This window comes from Chenopodium album, chromosome 27 (genome assembly GCF_948465745.1).
Source record: "Chenopodium album chromosome 27, dcCheAlbu1.1, whole genome shotgun sequence".
Classification (NCBI taxonomy): Eukaryota; Viridiplantae; Streptophyta; class Magnoliopsida; order Caryophyllales; family Amaranthaceae; genus Chenopodium; species Chenopodium album.
The window spans coordinates 2,811,783-2,839,227 of record NC_137860.1 but is presented as its reverse complement, the minus strand read 5'-3'; the positions used below and the strand labels follow the sequence as shown (position 1 = coordinate 2,839,227).

General features: G+C 33.8%; 3 protein-coding genes across 4 annotated transcripts; all 3 read left to right on the top strand.

Annotated features, from left to right (window-relative positions):
- Positions 1-327: 327 nt before the first annotated feature.
- On the top strand, positions 328-6,101 carry LOC145620356 (cytochrome b561 and DOMON domain-containing protein At5g35735-like). Its single transcript, XM_081675021.1, has 4 exons — positions 328-880; positions 1,998-2,228; positions 3,808-4,062; positions 5,605-6,101. Exons 1-4 carry the CDS (start codon positions 500-502, stop codon positions 5,914-5,916), a joined length of 1,179 nt encoding a protein of 392 aa, XP_081531147.1. The 5' UTR covers positions 328-499; the 3' UTR covers positions 5,917-6,101.
- A 1,711-nt stretch (positions 6,102-7,812) lies between these two features.
- Positions 7,813-26,009, top strand: LOC145620903 (F-box protein CPR1-like). 2 transcript variants are annotated; one of them, XM_081675634.1, is made up of 3 exons: positions 7,813-9,178; positions 9,760-9,830; positions 25,653-26,009. In XM_081675634.1, the coding sequence occupies exons 1-2, from the start codon at positions 8,049-8,051 to the stop codon at positions 9,797-9,799; spliced, it is 1,170 nt and encodes a 389-aa protein (XP_081531760.1). In that variant the 5' UTR covers positions 7,813-8,048; the 3' UTR covers positions 9,800-9,830; positions 25,653-26,009. The 2 variants fall into 2 exon arrangements, with proteins under 2 accessions (XP_081531760.1, XP_081531761.1); XM_081675635.1 differs by lacking the exon at positions 25,653-26,009 and adding an exon at positions 11,883-11,995.
- LOC145619011 (F-box protein CPR1-like) lies at positions 21,507-22,625 on the top strand. Its single transcript, XM_081673614.1, has one exon. It carries the CDS (start codon positions 21,507-21,509, stop codon positions 22,623-22,625), a length of 1,119 nt encoding a protein of 372 aa, XP_081529740.1.
- Positions 26,010-27,445: the final 1,436 nt, after the last annotated feature.

The window sequence follows — 27,445 nt, the reverse complement described above, 5'->3', positions numbered from 1 at the left end:
CCGAATGACTATTATTATTTAATGAAATCACCCCTCCCTATTCCATTCAAAAAAAAAGTTGAACTACACATAGCCTTGTAAAGGAGAAATTAGGGAATATTATTAAAATATAAAATGGGTAGTTGTGGATTATGTTTGGGTCTCGGCCTTCCCCACCAAAGACCAAAGCTTTCCTTTAATTCCAAAACACTAGTAGCAAGAATTGGTCAACTACTCCAACTCTTCTTCATGCCTATAACTCAATCAAAACTCCCCACCCTCACCAAACCCAACACATAAACCAATAGAACCTTCCTTTTTCCCACACCCCCTTTTCATTACAATCTCTATATAATTCCATTTTCCACCCCTTCTTTCCCTTGATCAAAACTTCCTCCCTTTATTTGGTCCTCTCTACCCAATTACTCTCCCCCCTCTCTCTATAAAACCCACAACCCCCATTTGAGCACCCGCTCGTCTGACAAAACTGATTCATATCCGATTACTCGATTAGTGGAAGATGGGATCAACAACGAGACTTTCGTTGCTAATACTATCAATATCTTTCTTAGTCACAACGGCGATAGCACAAACAACATGTAGAGCACACACCTTTACAAACAACCAACAATATAGCAGTTGTAGTGATCTCCCTGAATTGAATTCATTCTTATATTGGACCTATGACTCGACAGCCGGTACCGCCAACATCGCCTTCCGAACCACCGGGGTTAACCCGACCTCGTACTGGATCGCGTGGGCCCTTAACCCGACTGGGTCCGGCATGGTTGGGGCTCAGGCTTTGGTTGCCTACCAAAATTCTTCCAGCAGCGTTCACGCCTACACATCCTCTGTTACTTCTACTGCCACCACTCTTGCTCAAAGTAGCATCAGTTTCCGGGTATTTACTATTACTCCTTTTTAATTATTCAACAGATTATACTTTTATTATTATTATTATTATTATTATTATTAATCCCAATGAAATTGTGTATTTTTTAAAATTATTCATTACATTTTTTTTGAAGGATTAAATTTCACTCTAAGAAAATTAATAGAGTATCTAAATCAATTGTGATCGTCAATTACTTTTAAATTTCTAATTAAATTGATCGGTATCAAGAATCAGCGTGATAAAAGTACGGAGTAGCTTTATTTTCTCTCTATTTGATCACTAGATACAAGTATATGGGCAAAAGAAGTAATCTTGTTTTAATACAGAGTATTGCATAAGATATTTACTACCGGCTATGCCAAAAATAAATTGTCACTTTGTCAATAATAGAAACGTGTATTAGCTAATACGGAGTATTATAAAATAAAAGTATATGAATTTCCCATGAAGAATTAATAATAATTAATTGTGATTTTAATGTTACAGTCAAAAAAAGATTTTTTATATTTAATTATTATTTCTAATAAGTTGTGCTTTAGGATGATGTAATTGTTACACTATGATGATATTGGCAATTTGGTACCATTGCGGTACAATTGGGTAAAGGTCAATACAAAGTTTTAAGTTAGCATTGATTTATTAAAATACAATACTTTTTCAGTGGAAGAAAAGTCTAAATTTTACAGGTAGTTTCTTATGGAGTTAGAGAAAAGAAAATGTGATTTGGTATCTAGATTAATTGTATGTTATCATCACTAATAGGAAAAATAAAGATTTGATTTGCAATAATAAAAACCAGCTATTTATTCCTTATGTGCATGTTATTAAATTGACTAGTGTTTAATTTTAGAATCAATCAAAATGATCACTAGCTGCCCTATTGATTGAAATGGACAGACTAGCTCATCACTCGTTATTATAGTCAAGTTATAATTGTTACATTACTAGTTTAAATTAGTATAAACTAAATAGTGTTATTTTTATTTGTATTATATATTTATTCCCATGCTAATAATTGGTGTATTGTTTACAATATGTCATTATTAGATAATTATATGTACGTGGTACATAATAAAATTGGTAACTCGACTAATTCATATGAGATGGTACAACTATAATTCAGGTGAGCAACTTATCGGCAACTAGCGGGACCAATGAGATGACAATATTTGCAACTATTCGGCCACCAAGTACGACGGTGAACCAGGTGTGGCAAGTGGGCCCAGTGAGCGGAGGCAGTCCAGGGCAACATCCTCTTAACAGTGCTAACACCAAGTCCTCTGGTTCTATTAACTTCCTTTCTGGCCAAGCTACCGCAGGTGGTGCAACTATTCAAAGACTTAAACAAAAGAATGTAAGTTTTCAATTTCAAAACTCTCACTCGGTTTTTTACTCATTTCTAATACAATCGACTCCATAAAGCTGTAGAGGTGTTCAAAATTACATGACCTGACCTTTTATTGACTCGTGACAAAAAAATTGTCTAATGCTATTACACATTTACACAAAGTTTAGGAAAAATAAATACAATTAAGCCCCTAAGCTAGTTGGGATTAGTTTAATTCCTACCTCTGTTGAAATTTCAACCAACTTACCTACTCTTCTTTTATTAAAGCTCATTCAATTCTTGCGTATATCTTTGAAAGAGTCATTAAGCATTATGTTATTGCTTGTTTCTAATGTTATAAATTAATGCATAAGTTTTAAGTTGTAAGTCCCTTTTAAAATTTAAAATCAAGTGTCAAGCATACTTAAGCACATTAATTAAGTATTGTATTACTCATTTGGTTGCAAAATATAAGAAGTTTTAGCCATTTTGAATGTTACTACCAATAATTTAATTTAAGGATTAGGCGTTACACTATCAATATAATAGTTCTTTGTCTTCTTCCATCATCAATATACAATTAACTAAAATAGATTATTAAAACTTATTTAGTTCTAATAAAAGAGATTAAAGTAATAATGCCTACTTTGTGAGTTGTAACCTTAGCACATGTGTTTGGTAGTCTTTGATCATGATGAAATCATTAAAATTAAGCGAACAAATTTGAGGCTAACATGTGTGTAAGTGTAACCACTGCCTCGTACTAACATGGAAAAATTATGTAAACAAATTATTGGATCTTTTGGTTGGTGAGCTATTTTCGTGTCAACAACGACATGCTCTTTTTTTCAATCTCTTTTTCTTTTTCTTATTATTTCCGCGTTTAAATCCTATTATGTTGTATTCAAATGCACTTAAAATTAGATGCATCGAATATAATTTTTTTCCTTATTTGATACGAGTAATTCTTGTATGCATTCTGATGCATTTAACGCAAAGATTATCATATATTCATACAGTATATGTTAATATCTTTTGATACCACTTTTAATAAATGCACCCGAATATATGTACTATAAGAAGTTTCGTTGTCGAAACATCACACGCTTAGATATTGAAAAAATCATTCTGTCAGCGTTTTGAACTAGACAAAGAAAAGAATGTTATTGTTCACCCACTACCAATAAGCATGATGTTGATGTGAAAATTAAAATTTAGAAACCATTTCTTTTGAAAAACTTGACACTTGAACATCTTAACTTTTTTTGTGGTTATTTAATTCTTAAGACTTTTTAGTCAATATATTCATGTTTTCACTTTTTATTTTCTAACTATTAGAGTATTATAGATTCACATGTTTACTTTATAATTTCCTCAAATTTTATGTATTACACATAGTCAAAGATTTATAGATATAGTCAACAAAGGTCAAAGAGACATCAAATTAGACATCTAATTCTTGGCAATATGTTAAGATGGTAGTTGGTACTAAGTTAACCTTACATTTTGTTTTTAATTTTTAATTGTTGTCATGTTATTTGAGAGTGTGTAAACTAATATTAAGCAAATTGGATAATCGTAATTAAATTGGGGCTGTTAATTGCAGACACATGGAGTTTTGAATGCAATTAGTTGGGGGATTTTAATGCCATTGGGAGCTATAATAGCAAGGTACGTGAAGGTGTTCCCATCAGCAGATCCAGCATGGTTCTACCTTCATATAACTTGCCAAATCTCTGCCTATATCATCGGAGTTGCTGGTTGGGGTACCGGTCTTAAACTTGGTAGTCAATCCGTGGGTATTGTTTACCACGTCCATCGTAACATTGGGATCGCTCTTTTCTGCCTCGCCACTCTTCAGGTTTAACTTACTTCTCTTATCATTATTTGAATTGATATATTACATCATCTTAACCCGTTATTATTATTAACGGACTATAACATTGTTGGATATATAAAGAGATAGGGTTATCAGTTAAAATATCATCTCGTAGAACTGTGCATCAAGTAATGACATGTTATATTCTAAGTGTATGAGAATCAATATCATTTCACTTTATTGATACAATATACTCCAATATCTTTATCTTTCTATCTTCTAGAGACTTGTAATGGACTATAAACACGATACATTAGAAAATTCATGTTAAGAACACGTAACATGAATTATATGGAAAGTGATGAATAATGCATATATAGCTTTTTTGACTAAGTTGCCATATTTATGGGGCCAGGTAGGTAAGTTAACTCAACTAACACGGTATGTTCTATAAATCATAAAATTTCAAGGTAGAGTTCGTAGGAACTTCTGACGTCTAGCTTTTAGATTGTCAATTTTGGTTATAATGTAAATTTATGCGGTTATGCCTTTTAATGCCGGTCCATTTTTTATTACTACTACTTGCATAAAATTATACGAGTACAATTTTCTAGTCTAGATAAAACATCACCACCTAACACCCTTATTCTAGAATTACCATATAACTTTGATTAGCAATTACATGTACGTAGATATATGTTTCAAAATAAATGTCTCGTTTAGTTTTGATAATTTAATTTTGGAGAAAAACAGTAATATAAGAGGAGGACAATGAGATTTAGGTGATTAATTTTTATTTGCAAAATTTATCAAATTACCACGAAACATAAATTTGTTACTTCCTTAAAAGTTAAAACAATGGCTCTACAATGGAAAAAAAGGGGTTTGAAAAAGTATCATATTGATATTGTTTAAAGTAGTACCAACTACCAAGTACCAACTACCAAAGTCAAAGAATTCTAAGTCTACCTAACAGTCATTTTCTAACTTCAAATTTTGGTTGATACGTACTTTTGTTTCATTTTCTAAGTACTCGTATGTATCTTGGCTCAAAATCTAAGATAGAATTGATTTTTTTTTTATATTCAAACCTTTGGAAGCTTCTTCTTGTTGTGGACTTATGGGACTTATTTCAACTCAACATTTTATAATCACACATTATAAGACATACATTTTCCATGAACAATATAATAGGAGATTTTGTTTGTGTTAGTTGACTAATATGTTCATAACTTCATATATATTGTGTCGTACTAGGAAGCTCGTTTTTATTGTCTCTATATATTGTATAGAATATATATGTATTCCCGAGGTTTTGTCCTTATTAAAAGTGTGGATTTTTTTTACAAGTCAGATAAATGATTGCATTTTTATATTTTTTCGAAATTTGAATAGAGTTCATAGAACTTCTAATAGAAAAGATGATTTTCTTGATACTGTACTTTTTTCTGTAAAATCTAAGATACTCGCCCAGCTTAATGTTAAATTACAACTATATATGTACAAACATCTGAACCTACTTGTCACACAATTAGAGTAGGAGAGAAATCGTTTTGACATAGTTTCAATTTCTTTGAATTTCAGGTATTTGCCCTACTTCTAAGGCCAAACAAAGACCACAAGTACAGATTGTACTGGAAGGTCTACCATCACGGCATTGGATACATAGTGATCATCTTGAGTATCATCAACATCTACCAAGGATTCGACAAAGTGTTGATGCCAGAGAAGAAATGGAAGAGAATATACTCAGGCATCCTCATTGCTTTGGGAGCCATTGCTGTTGTATTGGAGGCATTTACATGGACCGTCGTGTACAAGAAGAAGAAGACTGATCAACAGAAACATGGTCACCATGCTAATGGAACCAATGGATTTACTAATAGTTATGCATAGACTGCATGCTGCTGTTTTGTAAATTTTTCTATACGTTTGTTTCAAATTTAGGCTTATTATTTTAGGTTGTATTATAAACTACAGATTTTGAATATTTTCTTCTTTTAAATCTCCTTTTGTATTATTGTTGCCAGTGAGTTATAGGGCATATTTGATTGTTTTTATTAATATGATAGTTTTGGTCCGATCCATTGCCTTTTGTGCTCTTGCACACAATTTTTTTCCTCCTCCTTTTTTTTTTTTTCCTAATAAGTGATGAGCTATATTTTTTATACATGAATTAAGGGCCTACTCTTTAGATTAATTTCAGTTCAATTCCTAATATCCCCTCTCATAAAATATTCAATTCAGTTCAGTTCGGTTCAATCAATCAGAACAGGTCCTAAAAATGTGCACTTTCTTTTTAAGCCATATCAAACTTTCTCTATGATGATGTACGCAGGTACCAAATTATGCAACTTCGATCTTTTTTTAGTGAAGAGTGGATGTCATTTATTCTAATTATTTAAAGTACTAGAATTATGCAAGACATGAGATCAAATTTTATCTAACAATAATACTCTAATAATAGAAATGTAACTCCATGGTTTTCAAAAAAAAAAAAAGAAATGTAACTCCATGAGAATGTTTTATTTACAACAAAAAAAAAACAAAAAAAAAAAAACAAAAAAAAAGGCAAGCATTGAGCTAGACAAGTAATGAAGGTAAAATATGAAGGGACACTTGTGGTCATAGTTAGCCATGACTTTCAAACCTATTGCTCCATTTACCTTCGATTCGAGTAAATGAGTAATGGTGGTGAAAGCAAATTGTTTCAAACTAAAGGTTACCCATATTGTGTTTCACAAAAAAAAAAAAAAAAAAAAAGGTTACCCATATTGGGCATTTACAATTATAAAGCTCGCATTTGAGCTTCAACTTTGCATATAAAAAACCAATGAAACTTTGCATTTGAGCTTCAACGTCTTAGGATTTGTGATCAATTTTTAAGTTGCTAAGATCACCTTAATATTAAATTTAGTTGAAAACGACTTTAAATGTTTGGAGTCGAACTAAACTAATCAGTGGGTTGAAGGCTCTTTCTCAATTTCAATAATTTTCAATTACATTTTGTTTTATGTAAAAAATTTGCTAAGTGCATAGAATATTGGAATGTATTCATTTTTAGTTAGTTGTATAACGAAAATGTATTGTGTTTTATCTTTAACATATTCATAGTTATTGCAAATATTCCGATTCTTACAAGCTACAGAAAATTATTTAGCATAACATGATACGAGTAATACATTAAAATTCATCTCAAATTCCCAATAGCATGATATGCACTGCACTCACCTTTGATTCAATATTTCAACTACCAAGATTAATAAATTTGGCCTTTTGGGAGTGGGTGGAAGGCCGAAGAGAGAATCTCCATCCCAAAATGCCTCTAGTGAGGTTAGAATAAACCTTAATCACCTATACAAAATAAAGCCCACAATGTTGGGCCAACCGGTTTTGTGTTAAAAACCCACCAAAATCTTTAATCACCCATGGGTCCTGTTTGGCAAAACTAGCAATAGTAGGGAACTTTTAGCGATTAAGTAGCGGGTAGCTGTTAGAGTAGCAAATACTTAGTAGTGGGTAGAGGTTGCCTGTCAATATAGAGGGTAATAGTATTAGTCAATGGCAAAAATAGCGGTTGAAAATTTAAAATACAATAAAAATACATGCATAATATTTAAAAAAAGTAAACAAAATTTATCAAAAACTACCCGCTACCTTTCAAATGCTAATATTTTTAACGTTAGACATAAGCTATCTAAATGCTACCACACCAGACACACCGCTATATGAAACACCACCATACTAGACACACCACTTCCGCTACATGAAACAATACCATACTAAACACACTTAACGCTAACCACTACTTAAAACGCTACCGCCAAAGTGCCAAACGGGGCCATAAACCAGGTCGGCTTCAAATTGTAGATTTCCGCGCAACAAATCTTCCCCAACAAGCTTCACAAAGCGTGACTGTCAGAAAAAAAAAAGAAAAAAAAAACTTCACACTTCCTCTACAACCTGCCTTCCTGTAGTAACAAGAATTCAAAATCACAATTATAGCTGAAGCTCGAACTAAGGCAACAATGGCGGCACTTCCGACTGAGATGATCACCGAAATTCTCTTACGCTTACCTGTTAAATCACTTTTACGCTTCAAATGCGTCTGCAAATTCTGGAATTCCTTAATGAAAACCCCCAATTTCATCAAACTTCACCTCAATCAAACCCTAATTTCCAACTCCAATGTTCAACTCCTCTTCTTTTATACGTCTCTTTATTCTGCAGATTTCGACCATAACCACATCTCCTTCTCGGGGATCCAGCTCCCTCTCTCAACTCAAGGAATTGAGGTATTTGGGTCTTGCAATGGCATCGTTTGCATTGGCAACAAAACTGAAATCTTGTTGTTCAACCCACTTACCAAATCACAGTTTAAACTACCTATTATTCCAAATCCTAACAGGGTTGTTCGTCTGTTCGGATTTGGGTACGACAGTAAGAACGACGATTACAGGGTTTTGAAGTTAGTTCCATGTTTTCTTATAAATGATATGGGTAAGTTTGTTGAAGCGGAATTGTATAGTTGCAATGATAATTCCTGGAAATCTGTTCAAGGTATCTATGATTTTACCCCTGATTATCATCGCCATGGTGTTCTTGTTAGTGAGGCTTTACATTTCAATGCTCGCTCCAACAAATCTGACTACATAATACTTGGTTTCGATCTTCAGACTGAGAGTTTCTTGTTTTTCGACTACTCCAAATTGATTGATGATACTGAGTTTTATGTGACGCCACAGTTTACGGAATTGGGTCGATGTCTGTGTGCTTTTGTTAATTATCATGAAGAATTAAGGGAGTATGTGGATTTTTGGAAATGCGATATATGGGTAATGAAGGAGTATGGAAACAATGAGTCTTGGGTTAGACTGTTTAGTATTGGCAACAAGTGTATCCCGAGATGCGGGCTAGTATTGCCTATTGTTTACTCCAAAGATGGGAAAAAGATTTTGTTGGGCATAAGCGACCTCATCTTTGGTTGGTATGATTTGGAGTCCAAAAAATTTGATGCAATTAACTTTAAACTTCATGGAATGCCAAGGGATCATTTGATGATGGGGCGTTTTGTGGGGTGTTTTGTGGGCAGCCTTGTTTCGATCGAAGATAAGCTGCGTTCTCAAAGGGAAACCTTGCCAATGATAAAGAAGAAGAAGTAAGCAGAGTTTTTGAATGTCTTGCTTTTCTTTCATTGCTTCCAAATCCAAATGCACATATTTTCTTAGCATATGACTTTGAATCCTGTTTGCTTAAATGCATTTTCTGTATTGTGTTCTGTGACCTGTTTGGTTGATCTGCAGGGATAATAGTTAATAACCATCTAGTAAATTACAATTGATTTGTAACTAATGCTTATTGCTTTTGGCTAATTGTCACTGCTAATCTGTAGTAAGTTACTTACTATATGGTATTAAGTTAGCTAAAATTTCCATCAGAAGTCTATAAATTATAGGCGTTTATTGACATTGCTCTCGTCAAACCAAAGTATTGCTTAATCTATTACCTGAATGGTGCTTCAATCTTGATTCTGTGATAATTTTATCTGGAGTATATTCAGAAGCTCTTTATAACTCCATTTGTACTTCCTCTTTTGGTTTCTCTTGCTTCTAAAATAGTCTATTTTCTACCAATTTTGCATCCATTATATTATGTTAAGCTTTGTTATTATCTTTGAAGAACCATGTTGTATGTAAAATCAGCTATGAAAGGTCTGAATCACATTCTTCATTTCTTCAGACGTACTGTGGATGATGTGCAAGATGAGGCTATGACATAATTGATGATGCCACTGCCAGGACTTTGTTAATGTAAGTATGAAGCCATCCATATTAAAATAGTAGTGTTTTTCTTGCACTGATGTTGGCTGAAACTGAACAATACATCTAATTTTTCATCCATATTCTAATAATAAAGAAACGTTGGAGTGTTTATTAAGAGTGAACCCAACATAGACCTTTGATCTTGGTATGCATTATGTAATCATCGATCCTTCAAACTAGGTGGTCATATGGGATTATGCACAGAATTACATTGACTTTTGCATGTTAAAAAAAAAAAAAAAAAAAAACAGATGTCCTTTTTGCTGGCCTTTGCTAAATTTGTTAACCTGAGAGATTCCTATATCAGCATGATACTTAGGGTGCAGGGTTCCACTTTTAAATGAGGTTAGTTGTATCATTGAATCTTCATTCATTAGTGCAACTAGCTAATGATTATGAGCTTCCTCTTAAAAAAGAGACGGGGAAAATTATGGAGACTCGGGATGGGGATAGGACAGGACAGAATTGATATTTGTAAGGAGTGGATAAGAGTTCAGAGTCATATTTTGTTGAATATAAGGCTTTGGTATTTATTCTATTGATAATTGCTTAAACAATGCTTATTATCTTCAATTGGTATATTGATCAAAGTAAGGAATGTTAAATTCTACATGTCTTGCTCATTTACATAATCTTAACACTTTTCTATATTAAAATATATTGATTATTGCTTAAACAATGCTTACTATCTTCAATTAGTATATTGATCAAATTATGGGAATATTTAATTTCTTCATGTTATGCTCATTTACGTAATCTTAACACTTTTCTATATTTAAAATATAAGTGTATATTTGTGCTTCTGTTTCTTTGCAAGTTTGCAATTTGCGCTTGCACTATAAGTTGACTAAAGCACTACTTAAATTGATCGGATGTTATATGCCCAGAAACCTAGGCATTTGTGCTTCTTTGGTTGCCATTAGTTGTAGGGGACATCATGGCTCCCGAGAAAAGTTATTAATAGGGAGTGCAGTTTGGGGTGGGAGGAAGCATCTAATTCCTCGTTTTCTGGTGATTGGGTTTGCCTCGTTCACTTGTTTCCTCTGTGCACGTTTATTCTCTCTAACTGCTAGGGTGACTCCCTGCGTGATGTATATAGAGTAGACAGATCATTGAAATGGTAATTCTCATTGATGCCCTTTACTTCCCTCTAATAGTGTGAGAAGATTGCGGCCTTGCCAACCATTTGTCAATTTCATTTTAGTGACTCCTTAGTTGCCAGTGTACATCTGCTAAAATAGAGTCATGGCTTACAAGTCACAATGGGCTGTTGGTCCTTGTGCAATAACCTTCACTTTGAAAAGATTTAAATTGAGCTGGTGGACTGATGTTGGCCTTGCTCTTTGCTGAACAGAAATTCTTTTATTACCTTTATAAAAGACCAATCTTGACCTTTTTATGCATGATTTTTAAAGTTTCAAACCCTCAAAGTAGATGGAAAACCCAGCCCCCTCCATCTCCAAAGAAATAAAAAATAAAAAAATAAAAAATAAATAAAAAATTAAAAATGGGGAAGATTAGGCTAGGATAGGACTTATATTCAGTGTAAAGCTAGGAGTGGAAAAGCATTAGATTGCATAGTAGGTCACTCTATAAATGCATGACTTGTTTGTGAGAGTATTAGTATCAATGCTTGTGTTCTTTTGTATGTAAATTTACGTGCTCACTTAGAAATTGGACCCAATGCTTTTGTTCTCACTAATAATATGTATTTTAGTTGTAACTTTCACATTTTACCTTTTTTTTTTTTTTTATCTCCTTTAAATTTTAATGCAATTCTTGGATTCTGTGCAAAGGAAAGTGTGTAAATTAGAAAAATTAAATAGAGGGAGTATGTTAATTTGCAAAATGTATATCTAAAAACTTGGATATTGAATTGACATGAATCTACTACACTAAGAACCCATCTACTTCTGGGATTGTTGTTTGTTTGTTTAAGGGTGCCTTGAGTCTCAAGAAAGTTTAAACCTTTTTATGCAATTGTGCATGATTAGTTTATGAATATGTCATGCTGATATTAATATGTTCGTCTTTCTGCAGTGTTGGAATTTCACATCGTTAAAGTATGCACATTTGGTTGTTTTCATGGTTATTGGAGGAGAAGCAGCTAGATGATTTCGCATGAAGGCCATTGCAAGTAGTTTTAGGGTGGCTAACTTCAAATTGTGATACTAATCATTGTAGCAAGCTTAATTTCATGTTGATGTGACTAATTTTGCCAAGTGGAAAATAAAAGGTGCAATTTGAGGTCTGAAATTTGAATTATGGAATTTCTATTGAGAGGGTCAAAATAAGGAGTTACTCTTTTGTCAAAAAAAAAAAAATTAAGGAGTTGCTCATTTATGATGAAAGATGTTAAAATTTAAAAAATTGATGTGTTATTTGGGATCTTGTGAAGGAAAGATGTAAACTTGAAACTTAAATTGACTTAAGAATATAAAAAACGTCTTAGGATTTGTGATCAAATTCTAAGTTTCTAAGATCGCCTTAATTTTAAATTTAGTTGAAAATGACTTTAAATGTTTGGAGTCAAACTAAACTAATAAGTGGGTTGAAGGCTCTTTCTCAAACACTATATGTTCTTTCCGCTTTTTTTTTTTTATTTACCGGGTGTACCATGCACATGGTGCATCCGGGTGTATTATCTTATTTTCACCTTTTTCTAGGTATTTATAAATGTGTTACGTAAAATGACTTTCATATATACCATGTACAAATGTAGAAATGATGTTACATTGATATAATAGAAATGAAACAAATCAAATGGTATTTTTGTTCCAAATTCTTCCTCTTCTTCTCCCGCTAAATCAAATTTCCTTGCCATAATGTTTCAGTTCCTATTAGTATCAATGATACATGTTGGATCCTGGATGTAAAAGTCTAACTGTATAACGAAGATGTATTGTGTTTTATCTTTAACATATCTATTCGTACAAGCTACAGAAAATTATTTAGTATAACATTAAAATCCATCTCAAATTCCCAATAGCATGATATGTACTGCACACACCTTTGATTCAATATTTCAACTACAAAGATTAATAGATTTGGCCTTCTGGGAGTGGATGGAAGGCCGAAGAGAGAATCTCCATCCCAAAATGCCTCTAGTGAGGTTAGAATAAACCTTAATCACCTATACTAAATTAAGCTCACAATGTTTTTTCCGGCCGGTTTCATGTTCAAAACCTGCCAAAATCTTTAATCACCTATGGGTCCTGTTTGGCAAAATTAGTGGTAACAGGTAACTTTTAGTGGTTAAGTAACGGGTAGTTGTTAGAGTAGCAAGTAGCTGTCAATTAGTAGTGGGTAGAAGTTGCCTGTCAATATAGAGGGTAATAGTATTAGTGTTTAACAAAAATAGCGCTTGAAATGTTAAAATACAATAAAAATACATGCATAATATTTAAAAAGTAAACAAAATTTATCAAAAACTACCCGCTACCTTTGGCGGACCTACCCTTGGTCCAGGTAGGTCACGTGACCTAGCAAAATTTAAAAAAAAAAAAATTAAAAAAACAAAAAACACGGACAGTCAGTACTGGAAGGGGAAAAGAAACAAAACAGAGACCATATTCAAAATCACGCACTCTCAAATCTCAATCTCTCTCTTCGCTCTTCGCCGCCGCACCGCTTGTCCGCCTCGCCGGTTGCTCCATCCGCATACACACACACTCGCGTTCTTTGACTCTCCTTGCTGCCAAGTAAGTTTGTTTTTAAGTTTTTAAATTTGTAAATTATACCCAAATTGTTGAATTGTTGGGTTGAGTACTTGAATTTGTGATAAATTGAGTTGATTATGTAATTTAATCTAGTTAATTAGTGTGTGTTCTATTGTTTTTTGAAATTGTTGATAATTTATCAATTTAGGGAGTTAGGGTTTCTGATTTTTTAGGAATTGAATTGCTGCTTTTTTTTTTTAGGAATTGAAATTTTTTCCTGTAAATTGATAATTTGATATTATAAATTGTTTCCTGTAAATTGATATTATAAATTGATAGTAAAATTGATTAATTGATGATTTCATATTAGAGTCTTAGTGAGCTTTCCGTGAAACTTGTTGAGACGGGAAAGCATGAAACCCATGAACGAGTGTACTTGCTTTTGAAGTTGGTTCTAACTCTACCCGTTGCAATGACAAGTGTAGAAAGGGTATTTTCAGGAATGACGCAAGTGAAAGATAAATTGCGTAATAGCATGGGAGATCAAATGTTGAATGATTGCTTGGTTACTTATATAGAGCGAGATATGTTTTTGAATGTTGACATGAATGATATTATAGATCGATATCAAAACATGAAAACTCGTAGAGAGCAATTGTAATTTCCTTTATTTGGTTGTAATATGGATATTTATTACTTTTGTGTTATGAAATATATAGAAATTAGAGGATTAAGAGAAGAAGGTAATTAGAGAAGTATTACTACTTTTATGTATTACTCTTGGTAATATTTTGTGCATCATACAAGTGAAATTACATGGCTATTTATAGTAGTAAGAACCACTATTACATTGTGGGCTATAACCTTAGAGGGTGGCAATTAGGGTTGGCTACTACATTAAATGCAATGAAGAATTGGAGTGTGGACATTCACACCTTGACTAAATTAATTAACTCTTAACACTCCCCCTTGAATGTCCATACAGAATAGGGTATATGTTGCCTCGTTAAAACCTTGCTAGGTAAAACCCTTTAGGATAAAAGCCATAGCTAAGGGAAAAGAGTACAACAATATATTACTATATGCTTTAGTGTACTGCCTCATTAAAAAGCTTGTCAGGAAAAACCCATTGGGATAAAAACCTGATCGAAGGGAAAAAGAGTGCAGTGCATATAATGCTCCCCCTGATTTTAACATAGTTTATGAAGACGACGCATCCCAATCTTGTGGACCAACCGCTCAAACACTCTTCGAAGGTAGGGACTTTGTAAACAAGTCTGCAAGATTATCAGATGATTGGATCTGTTGGACATTTATCTTCCCTTCCTTCTGCAAATCGTGTGTAAAGAACAGTTTTGGGGATATATGTTTAGTCCTATCACCTTTAATATATCCTTCAGTTACTTGTGCGATACATGCAGTATTATCTTCGTAAATGATGGTTGGACTTTCAGTTACTTCTTTCATCCCACATTCTTCTTGGATATTGCCGATCATTGACCTTAGCCATACACACTCACGTCCTGCTTCATAAAGGGCAATCAACTCAGCATGATTTGATGATGTTGCAGTTAAGGTTTGCTTTGTTGATTTCCAAGAAATTGCAGTTCCACCATAGGTGAACAGATATCCAGTTTGTGACTTGGCGTTTTGTGGGTCTGATAGATATCCAGCATCTGCATATCCGATGAGGGTGGCATCTTGCCTTGATTGATAAAACAAACCAAGATCTTTCGTTCCTCGTAGATATCGTAGTAAGTGTCTTACTCCTTTCCAGTGTCTCTTCGTTGGTGCGTTGCTAAACCTGGCTAACAAATTCACAGAAAAAGCTATGTCTGGTCTAGTATTGTTAGCTAGATACATTAGAGCCCCAATTGCACTTAGATATGGTACTTCAGGACCAAGGACATCCTCGTTTTCCTCTCGAGGTCTAAATGGATCATATTTCATAGTCAAAGACCGAACAATCATCGAGGTGTTTGTTGGGGTCGCTTTGTCCATGAAAAAACGTTTTAACACTCTTTCGGTGTAGTTAGACTGATGGACGAAAATACCATTATTTAAGTGCTCAATTTGCAATCCAAGGCAAAATTTAGTTTGTCCAAGGTCTTTCATCTCAAATTCTTTCATCAAGTATTTTGCAGTTCTTTCAAGTTCATTTGGGGTTCCAATGATATTCAAGTCGTCAACATAAACTGTAACAATTGCAAACCCTGATTGTGATCTCTTAATGAAAACACAAGGACTGATTTGATTATTCTTGAATCCTTCTTTCATAAGGTATTCACTAAGACGATTATACCACATCCTCCCAGACTGTTTCAATCCATAAAGTGACCTTTTCAATTTTATGGAAAGTAAATGTCTAGGCTTGTGGTTTTCTGGTAATTTTAGTCCATCTGGGACTTTCATATAAATATCTGTATCGAGTGACCCATATAAATATGCGGTTACTACATCCATTAATCGCATCTTTAGTCCTTCTGAGACTGTCAAGCTTACCAGAAATCTTAACGTAGTTGCATCAACTACGGGAGAATATGTCTCCTCATAATCAATCCCTGGAATTTGAGAAAAACCTTGGGCTACAAGTCTTGCCTTGTATCTAACAATTTCATTTTTCTCATTTCGTTTTCTCACAAATACCCACTTGTATCCAACTGGCTTTACACCTTCTGGTGTAAGGGTTATTTTTCCAAACACTTCTCGTCTTTCGAGTGACTTTAACTCTGTCTGCATTGCCTCTTTCCATTTTGGCCAATCATGCCTGCAACGACATTCTTCCACTGTTCTTGGTTCACTATCATTTTCGTTAGATGCCATTTCAATTGCAATGGAATATGCAAATATTTCATTTACGATAACATCATTTCTATTCCAATAATTCCTGGTAGAAACAAAATTTATTGAAGTTTCATTGTTATCGATGTCATGGTCATCTTGTTCATCCCCTTTCAGATTATCATCTTTTTCTCTATTCTCATCTGTACTTTGTCTTTCTTGACCTTCTGTAAGGGGAATATTGTTGATCTCATCAGGTCTTTTTAATTTTCTTGGTTTAGAGTCTTTTGAACCAAGTGGTCTTCCACGCTTTCGGCGTGCTAGAGATTCATTTTCAGTGATCTTATCACCAGATGGAATTTCAATTCGTGCAGGGGCATTTTCAGCTGGTATATGTGATTTTGTCACTTTCTTTGCATCTATAAATGCATCAGGCAGCTGATTTGCAATGCTTTGTAAATGAACAATTTTCTGAACTTCTTGTTCACACATATTTGTTCGTGGATCAAACATTGACAATTGTGTTGCATTCCAAATGATTTCTATTTCTTTCTTTCGTGGGTCCACTTTCTCTCCCCCTAAGGCTGGGAATACTGTCTCATTGAAATGACAGTCGGCAAATCTGGCCGTAAATAAATCACCGGTCATTGGTTCAAGATATTTAATTATGGAGGGTGATTCAAACCCAACATAAATTCCCAGCCTTCTTTGTGGACCCAACTTTGTTCGTTGGGGTGGAGCAATAGGAACATACACCGCACAACAAAAAATTTTTAGATGTGAGACATTAGGTTCTCGACCAAAAACTAATTGTAGTGGTGAGAACTTATGATAAGCAGTTGGTCTCAACCTAATTAGAGTTGCCGCATGTATTATGGCATGACCCCAAGCAGATGAAGGCAATTTTGATCTCATCAATAATGGCCTTGCAATCAATTGTAGTCTCTTAATTAATGACTCAGCAAGTCCATTTTGTGTATGAACATGAGCTACTGGATGTTCTACAACAATTCCAATCGACATACAATAATCATTAAATGTTTGGGATGTAAATTCCCCTGCATTGTCAAGCCTTATTCTTTTTATTGTATGGTCTGGAAATTGTGCTCTTAGTTTAATAATTTGAGCAAGGAGTTTTGCAAAAGCAACATTTCTACTGGATAAGAGACTTACATGTGACCATCGAGTTGAGGCATCAATTAATACCATAAAATATCGGAATGGTCCACATGCAGGATTAATTGGTCCACAAATGTCTCCTTGAATCCTCTCTAAAAATGTTGGAGATTCAGTAGCAATTTTGTTCATAGATGGCCTTATTATTAATTTGCCAAGTGAACATGCAGAGCATGTTAATTCATCTGATCGAGGGATTTTAACATTCCTAATTGAATGTCCTACTGAATTTGCTATAATCTTGTGCATCATTCCTGTACCAGGATGACCCAAACGATCATGCCATAAATTTAGCAGATTCTTATTATCTAACTTCTGGTTAGATATCGAATTTATTTCAACTGGTCGTATATCTATATGATATAACCCTGAAGAATATGCTGGCAATTTCTCATACACATGTTTCTTGCCATGTTTTTCTGCCGTGAGGCATAAATATTCCTTTTGATCCACTATCATTGTTTCTAAATGAAAACCATTTTGACGCACATCTTTAAAACTTATAAGATTTCTTCGAGATTTACTCGAATATAAAGCGTCATTAATGATTAATTTTGTTCCATTTGGGAGTATTATGCAAGCTTTTCCAGAACCTTCTATTAGCTTGGCTGACCCAGAAATGGTATTAACATTTGCTTGAAATAATTTTAACTTAAAAAAATATTTTCTATCCTTCAGAATAGTGTGTGTTGTTCCACTGTCCAATAGGCATTGAAATTTGGAACCAACTTCGGGCAGATCCATATCTTCATAAAATAATAAGTATAAGATTAGTTTAAGATAATTAAACTGGACTTACTTTATTAATGATGAATAATTAAGAGTACATAACTTGAACATGAAAAAAAAAACATACAAGAAAAGTACATAATGAAAACATAATACATATCATAGTAATTGATGAATTATCTAAACATGATTATTCTCTCCAAAGATAAATTCACCACCAGCTTCACCATTGTCTATGTGGAAATCAGACACATCAAGGCTAATTCCAGGGACATTTTCTTCATTAACATAATTTGTTTCGGCATGTTTTTCTTTCCCTTTAATGGAAGCCTGGTATAGTTCTACCAGATGTTTGGCCGTACGACAAGTACGTCCCCAATGTCCAGTCATGCCACATCTATAACATGTCTTTTCCTTTTGTGGTGGCTTGATTTTTGTTTCCTTGTTGATGCCCCCTTTGAGTGTTGTTTCTAGGGGGAAATTGGCCTCTACCACGGCCATAACCACGTCCACGGCCACGTCCGCGGAAATTTCCACGACCTCTGCCACGGTTATTATATTTTCCACGTCCACCTCTATGAGCAACATTTGTCTCGGGTGGATTTGAGCTTTCTACAGCATTTGTTTCATTGAATGCTTGAGACCCAGTTGGTCTTAGGTTGTGATTCTTCAACAGAAGATCATTATTCTTTTCAGCAACCAATAATGTAGAAATAAGCTCAGAATATTTTGCAAAGCCTCTTTCACGGTATTGCTGTTGCAATACAATGTTGTTAGCATGGAATGTAGAGAGTGTTTTCTCTATCATTTGCACTTCAGTGACTGGTTGATCACAATATCTCAATATTGATACGATTTTATATAGTGATGAATTATAATCACTGACAGATTTAAAGTCCTGAAATCTCAGGTTTGTCCACTCAAATTGTGCTGAAGGAAGGAGTACCCTTTTATGGTGGTCATATCTTCCTTTCAGGCTATCCCATAGTTCTCTGGGATTTTCCACCATTAAATACTCAGTTTTCAAACTGTTATGTAAATGATGCCTTAAGAGAACTATAGCTTTTTCTTTCTCTTGATCAGTTGGAACTTTAACTTGAGCAGGGGCATCTTTTTCGTTTCCTGGGATGGTAATTTCTTTGATTATATGTTCCAATCCCTGAGCCTTCAAATTTATTTGGGCATCAACTGTCCATTCAAGATAATTATGTCCGGACAAGTCTAATACGTCAAATTGTCTTTTCATCAAGTCTCCCATTTTAACTACAATCAAATAGGTAATTATTATTAAGCCAATTAAGCAAGTGATAATTAAATTAATCAAATTATAATCATAATAATAATCCATTTAAAACATATTTGCTTCTCCCCCTTGGGTTATTATTATGATGTACATAAAGTTAAGCTAAAATTAAACATGATAATTACGTTAGTAACGACAACAACAATAATAACAATAACAATGATAATAATAACAATAACAATAAATACTACTACTATCACTACATCACCGACAACAACAACAACAACAATAATAATAATAATATTAATTACATACATTAATGATAAGACAAAAGGAACATTTATTATAACAAAATGCACTTATAATCTACCTAGAAGACAAAAAAAAACTTGAAGTACTACGGAGATTACATGCATGAATTCCCTTTGTCGAAAAACCGAGCGTTACTTATGTAAAATGATGAAAATCATCATTGCCATTAATAAAACTACTAGGGCCATAATTAAAACTAAATATAGTTTTAATTTCCTTAAATCTTCTTCAAAGGTAAAGGGGTGTGGTGGTTGTCGGTTGTCGACGGGGAACATGGTGTGTGACCGGTGTAAATGGAGGAAGAAGAAGAGGAGATAATTTGGGTAAAGTTTAAGGAGGGGATAAGGTTTGTATGGTGAAATAAGGGGGTGTAATCCGCCTTTTATAGGGGGGTAAATTATCCGTTTCAGCTTTACACTACTGTAAAAATATCATACAATGTTCTAGTAGACTGGTAAAATAATCGTAATCAAACTATTAATATTTACGAACGTAAATAAGTATCACACTGGGATGCAAGCCGTAGTGGTCCGAGAACCCTAATCTATTCATGAGGTCAAGGGTTCGAAAACTGAAAGAAACATAAAAGTGTGTAATCTAAAAATTAAATAAATATAAAGGCTGCATCATTTTTTTTTCATTTTAGTAATTATGCACAAGTAAGTAAGTATAAACATGATTTGTGTGACCATGAAATTTACTCTATTAACATGCATACAACAAATATTTCCACATGCACAAGTAATTATATATTACTTTCTATAACCATGCATGAGAGTTACCAAACTAAGTATCATAAATAAGGTATGTATTGATATCATCATTTTTAATCAACATGGCTAATTATGTAGAGTAATTTTGTGGAGAAATATATTGTGAGTTTCTGGTATAGAGGATCTCATATGGGCAACTATAGAGCATACTCCTCAAAATATATTTTGTGAAAGAAATTGAATCTTTGTAAAAATTGGATAATCGGTATAAGTATACCTGATTGAAGATGGTGCTGATAACGTGTTATGAAATATATAGAAATTAGAGGATTAAGAGAAGAAGGTAATAAGAGAAGTATTACTACTTTTATGTATTACTCTTGGTAATATTTTGTGCATCATACAAGTGAAATTACATGGCTATTTATAGTAGTAAGAACCACTATTACATTGTGGGCTATAACCTTAGAGGGTGGCAATTAGGGTTGGCTACTACATTAAATGCAATGAAGAATTGGAGTGTGGACATTCACACCTTGACTAAATTAATTAACTCTTAACATTTTGGAATTTTTTTTTTTTTAAATATTAGCTTTTTTTTAATATTCTTGCATTAATTATTGATTAGTAGTCGGTGGTGATCTAGCACCTGAAAAATCCTGGATCCGTCACTGCGGCCGCTACCTTTCAAACGCTAATATTTTTAACGTTAGACACAAGCTATCTAAACGCTACCATACCAGACACACCGCTATGTGAAACACCACTATACTAGACACACCACTTCCGCTATATAAAACAATACCATACTAAACACACTTAACGCTAACCACTACTTAAAATGCTACCGCCAAAGTGCCAAACAGGGCCATAAACCACGTCGGCTTCAAATTGTAGATTTCCGCGCAACAAATCTTCCCCAACAAGCTTCACAAAGCGTGACTGCCAGAAAAAAAAAAAGAAAAAGAAAAAAAACACACACTTCCTCTACTTCCTGTAGTAACAAGAATTCAAAATCACAATTATAGCTGAAGCTCGAACTAAAGCAACAATGGCGGCACTTCCGACTGAGATAATCACCGAAATTCTCTCAAGATTACCTGTTAAATCACTTTTACGCTTCAAATGCGTCTGCAAATTCTGGAATTCCTTAATCAAAACCCCCAATTTCATCAAACTTCACCTAAATCAAACCCTAATTTCCAACTCCAATCTTCAACTCATCTTCTTTTATGGGTCTCTTTATTCTGCAGATTTCGACCATGACAAAATCTCCTTCTCGGAGGTCCAGCTCCCTCTTTCAAAACAGATAATTCAGGTGTTTGGGTCTTGCAATGGCATCATTTGCATTGCCAACAGTAATGAAATCTTGTTGTTCAACCCACTTACGAAATCACAGTTTAAGCTACCTATTATTCCAGAACCTAACAGGATTGCATATCTTGTTGGTGTGTTCGGATTTGGGTACGACAGTAAGAACGACGATTACAAGGTTTTGAAGTTGGGTAACTACGTTGAAGCGGAATTGTATAGTCGCAACAATAATTCCTGGAAATCTGTTCAAGGTATCTATGATTTTACCTTTGATAATCATAGTGGTGTTCTTGTTAATGAGGCTTTACATTTCAATGCTCGCTCCAAAAAATCTATTAACATACTTGTAATAGTTAGTTTCGATCTTCAGACTGAGAGTTTCTTGTTTTTCGACTACTCCAAATTGATTGATGATAATGAGCGTTGTGCGATGCCACAGTTAACGGTATTGGGTCAATGTCTGTGTGCTTTTGTTAGTTATTATGATATTTTAGGGGAGCATGTGGGTTTTCTGAAAGGCGATACATGGGTAATGAAGGAGTATGGAAACAATGAGTCTTGGGTTAAATTGTTTAGTATTGGTATTAGTAGTGAAACAATGAGTATGGGAAACAAATTAGTATTCCCTATTGTTTACTCCAAAGATGGGAAACAAATTTTGTTGGAAACAGAAGACCGGAGGTTTGGTTGGTATGACTTGGAGTCCAAAAAATTTGATGCTATCAAACTTCATGGATTGCCAATGGGAGGTTCGTGGATGGAGTGTTTTGTGGGGTGTTTTGTGGGCAGCCTTGTTTGGATCGAAGATAAGCTGCCTTCTGAAAGGGAAACCTTGCCAATGATAAAGAATAAGTAAGCAGAGTTTTTGAATGTCGCGCTTATCTTTCATTGCTTCCAAATCCAAATGCTTAAGACTTTGAATCATGTTTGCTTAAATGCATTTTCTGTATTGTGTTCTGTGACCTGTTTGGTTGATAATAGTTAATAACCATGTAGTAAATTACAATTGATTTGTAACTAATGCTTATTGCTCTTGGCTAATTGTCACTGCTAATCTGTAGTAAATTACTTACTTAATGGTATTAAGTTAGCTAAAATTTCCATCAGAAGTCTATAAAGTATAGGCGTTTATTGACATTGCTCTCGTCAAACCAAAGTATTGCTTAATCTATTACCTGAATGGTGCTTCAATCTTGATTCTGTGATAATTTTATCTGGAGTATATTCAGAAGCTCTTTATAACTCCATTTTCACTTCCTCTTTTGGTTTCTCTTGCTTCTAAAATAGTCTATTTTCTACCAATTTTGCATCCATTATATTATGTTAAGCTTTGTTATTATCTTTGAAGAACCATGTTGTATGTAAAATCAGCTATGAAAGGTCTGAATCACATTCTTCATTTCTTCAGACGTACTGTGGATGATGTGCAAGATGAGGCTATGACATAATTGATGATGCCACTGCCAGGACTTTGTTAATGTAAGTATGAAGCTATCCATATTAATATAGTAGTGTTTTTCTTGCACTGATATTGGCTGAACACTGAACAATACATCTGAATTTTTCATCCATATTTGATTAATAAAGATACTGTGGAAGGTTTATAAAGAGTGAACCCAACATAGACCTTTGACCTTGGTATGCATTATGTAACCATCGATCCTTCAAACTAGGTGGTCATTTGGGATTCTGCACGGGATTACATAGACTTTTGCTTGCTCAAAAATCTAAATAATTGTCTATATCCCTTTTGGCTGGCCTTTGATAAATTTGTTAACCCAAGAGATTTCTATATGAGCATGATACTTTACAAATTCTAGGGTGCAGGCCAGGGTTCCACTTTTATATGCGATTAGCTGTATTATTGATTCTTCTTCTATTAGTGCAATTAGCTAATGTTTATGAGCTTGCCCTTAAAAAAAAGACAGGGAAATAGTGGAGACTCGGGATGAGAATAGGATAGGAAAAGTATGGGAATGTTTAATTTCTACATGTTATGCTCATTTACATAAAATCTTAACGCTTTTCTATATTTAAAATATAGTATAGATTTGTGCTTCTGTTTCTTTGCAATTTGCGCTTGCACAATAAGTTGACTAAGCACTACTTAAATTGATCATATCTTATATGCCCAGAAACCTAGGTATTTGTGTTTCCTTGCTTGCCATTAGTTGTAGGGGACATCATGGCTCTAATGAGAAAAGTTAATGATAGGAAGTGCAGTTTGGGGTGCGAGAAAGCATCGAAGTCCTCGTTGTCTCGTGATTGGGTCTGCCTCCTTCACTTGTTCCCTCTTGATGCTCTGCATGTTTATTCTCTCTAATTGCTAGGGTGACTTCCTGCATGATGCATATAGATTAGACAGATCATTGATGCCCTACTTTGAACTGTGGAATCCTGAATTCATTCACATAACTTTTCATGTATAGAATATCTTGTTAGGACAGAGCATTTCTATTTGAAATTTATTGAGAAAGTTAGATTGCTCAGCTAAACTTTGGCCCTATTTATGTGTAATAGGATTTGTCTATCAGGGCATCCATTGTTATTAAGGTCGAATCTAGGGTTTTTTTTTTTTTTTTTTTTTTGAGGGGGTTCATACAGGAAACTTGGAAAGATAATTTACTTCATAGAAAATCTGGTGGATATTCTTGGAAGGTTTTTTAGTTTCATGATCCTAGTTGGTATAGGTAGGATATAATTTAGGCCTTGTTCAGTTCGACTTACTTTCACTTAATTAATATGAGTACAAAATTAATTCAAACAAAATAAGTCGAATAGAATTGACCGATATAATTTAGGATTTATTTCTTCTCTGTAAGTCTGCAGAACCAAATTTGAGGGTTTCTGACTTGTGTTGTATTACTCTAATGTAACTAATATTGTGTCGTGATGAATCCTTTGTGTTAGAATTCATGTGTGTTTTTCGCCACCTTTGTTATTATTGAAATAGTAATTCTCATTGATGCCTTTTAATTCCCTCTAATAATCTGAGAGGATTGTGGTCTTGCCAACCATTTGTCAAAATTCAATTTGTGACTCCTTAATTGCCAGTGTACATCTGCTACAATAGTCATGGCTTACAAGTCACGATGGGCAGTTGCTCCTTAATTGCCAAGGGCCCAGTGTTTCAACATCAGTAGAGACATAAGGTTAGGCTAATACACAATTACATCAGTAGAGACATAAGGTTAGGCTTATACACAATTACAGCGCTCTTGTGCAATAACCTTCACTTCGAAAATATTCAAATTGAGCTGGTGGACTGATGTTGGCCTTGCTGTTGGCTGAACAGAAATTCTTTTATTACCTTTATAAATAATAATAAAAATAAAAGACCAATCTTAGACCTCTTTATGCATGATTTGTAAAGTATCAAACCATCAAACTAGATGGAAAATCCAGCCCCTCATTCTCCAAAGAAATAATTAAAAAAAAAAAAATATAAGGAAGATAAGGATAGGATAGGACTTATATTCATTGTAAAGCTAGGAGTGGAAAGCATTCCAAAAGAATATTAGATTGCATAGTTGGTAACTCTGTCCAATTGGTTTGTTAATCAGTATTTTGAGAATAAGAAAGTTTCCTATTAATACATGTGATTTGTTTGTGAGAGTATCAATATCAATGTTTGTGTTCTTTTGTATGTAAATTTACGTGCTACGAGTACATTTTAAAAGCTTGGATACCGAATTATTGATTGATACTTCCTCTCTTTTCTTTTAATTTACACACTTTTACTTTAGGGATTGTTGTTTGTTTGTTTAAGGGTGCCTTGAGTTTGCACGAAAGTTTAAATCTTTGTAGATTATTTATGCAATTGTGCATGATAATTTTAGGATGGATATGTCATTCTGATATTATTATGTTCGTCTTTCTGCAGTGTTGGGATTTCACATCGTTTAAGTATATACATTCGGTTGTTTTCATGGTTAATGGAGGAGAAGCAGCTGATTTCACATGAAGGCCATTGCAAGTAGTTTTTGACTTTTAGGGTGGCTATCTTTTTTAGTACTTTTATAAATACCTAGTTGTAGTGGTGAATATTTTCTGGTATCTACAGCTTTTTGGTGCTCTTCTATGTGATAGTGCAAATGTGCAATGCATACTGTACTTGTGTGTAGCTTATGGTGTCATTTGACTTGCTTGTTCTTTTGAGCTTCTTTAAGGTCTATTATGATGTATGAATGTACCTAGCAGTGAAATTTGAGTAGAATTGAAAAAGCTGTTCTTTGCTGAAGTACATGGTTTAACAAGATACTACACAAATTTATGATGTTTTTATTTCAAAACTTTTAATTATGATACTAATCATTGTGGCAAGATTAATTTCGTGTTGCTGTTACTATTTTTTTTTTTTTTTTTTTTTTTTTTGCAATTTAAGATTTGAAATTCAAATTATGGAATTTCTATTGAGGGGGTCAAAATAAGGAGTAACTCTTTTGTCAAAAAAAAAAAAAAAAAAAAAAAAAAAAAAAAAAAAAAGAGTTTACTCATTTTTTTAGGTAAGATGTTAAAACTCAAAAATTTGATATGTTTTTTGGGATCCTGTGAAGGAAAGATGGAAACTTGAAATGATTTTGAAGGCTGAAAAATGTAATTAGATTGATATTTGAGCTTTAGACATTCAGGTATTAATTGGATGAAATATGCAAAAAATTGTTGTTGATAGGCTATCAGAAATAAGCTGGTGTCATGTAGCTCTTGTAGTCTTGTAGCATGGTAGGCATACCTGTTCTTTTTTTGAGAAATTGAGGCTATAACCAATAGGCTGGTGTCATGTAGCTCTGGCAAAAAAATTGTTTTTCATATGCTATCACCAATTTCTGAGTTCTTGTTTGCTCTCTGAAAGTGAGGATAAGCTCTTGTTTGCTTTTGGAAATCGGGGATAAGTTCTTGTGTGCTCTCAAAAATCGGGGATAAGTTCTTGTGTGCTCTCAAAAATCGAGGATAAGTTCTTGTTTTCTCTCGGAAAATTGAGGCTATATGACTCGATAAAAATAGTATAAAACCATGGGATGTATTTTGTATTTGGCTAATGTGGCATGGCCTCATATGAATTACTCTGTAGAATTTAGGTTACTGGGCATGAGACCGTGGTTGCTAAGCTTCTTTAAAATGTTTGAAAAATGGTTTGCTTTGGCTATGTTGTTCAATGAATTAGAGTATGTTTAAAGGATATCTTTTTTTTATTTTTTTTTATAAAAATATTCAGCTCTAGCATTGTGTTCCTCATATAATCATTTTCCCTAGCAGGATTATATAACCATTACGAGTTTTCTCTGTTTGGTGCTGCTTGAATGCAACATTTATCAGTTGGACTTTTTGTGCAAAAATTGAGCATTGAACTTAGTAGTACAGAGTTACAGACTACAGAGCATTGAAATGTGGTTCTGTAGTTTCTTATCTATTTATTACTGCTATGTGCATTTTTTGCTATTAGGATGTAAAAATAATCTATCTTATCAGATTCCTCTCTGTTTCTTCTCATTTGCCTAAACCAATTATGCTCTTAATATACTTTGATAATTGATTCTTATGAGAGTGGACCCTTTGCGTTATCACATTTTTGTAAAAATACAGAGTTACATGACTGCATATTAATTTTTTCATCGCATTTCTTTTGAGTTGATTATATTGGTAATTAGTACTTTAACTCTAGCATACATCTTTGCC

Bases quoted from the DNA above. Each gene is read 5' to 3' on its own strand.
- LOC145620903 (XM_081675634.1), top strand. From the start codon at position 8,049: ATGGCGGCACTTCCGACTGAGATGATCACCGAAATTCTCTTACGCTTA. The intron at 9,179-9,759 runs GTAAGCAGAGTT...TCATTTCTTCAG, and splicing joins CCAATGATAAAGAAGAAGAA to ACGTACTGTGGATGATGTGC.
- LOC145620356 (XM_081675021.1), top strand. From the start codon at position 500: ATGGGATCAACAACGAGACTTTCGTTGCTAATACTATCAATATCTTTC. The intron at 881-1,997 runs GTATTTACTATT...ACTATAATTCAG, and splicing joins AAAGTAGCATCAGTTTCCGG to GTGAGCAACTTATCGGCAAC. The intron at 4,063-5,604 runs GTTTAACTTACT...TTTGAATTTCAG, and splicing joins TCTGCCTCGCCACTCTTCAG to GTATTTGCCCTACTTCTAAG.
- LOC145619011 (XM_081673614.1), top strand. From the start codon at position 21,507: ATGGCGGCACTTCCGACTGAGATAATCACCGAAATTCTCTCAAGATTA.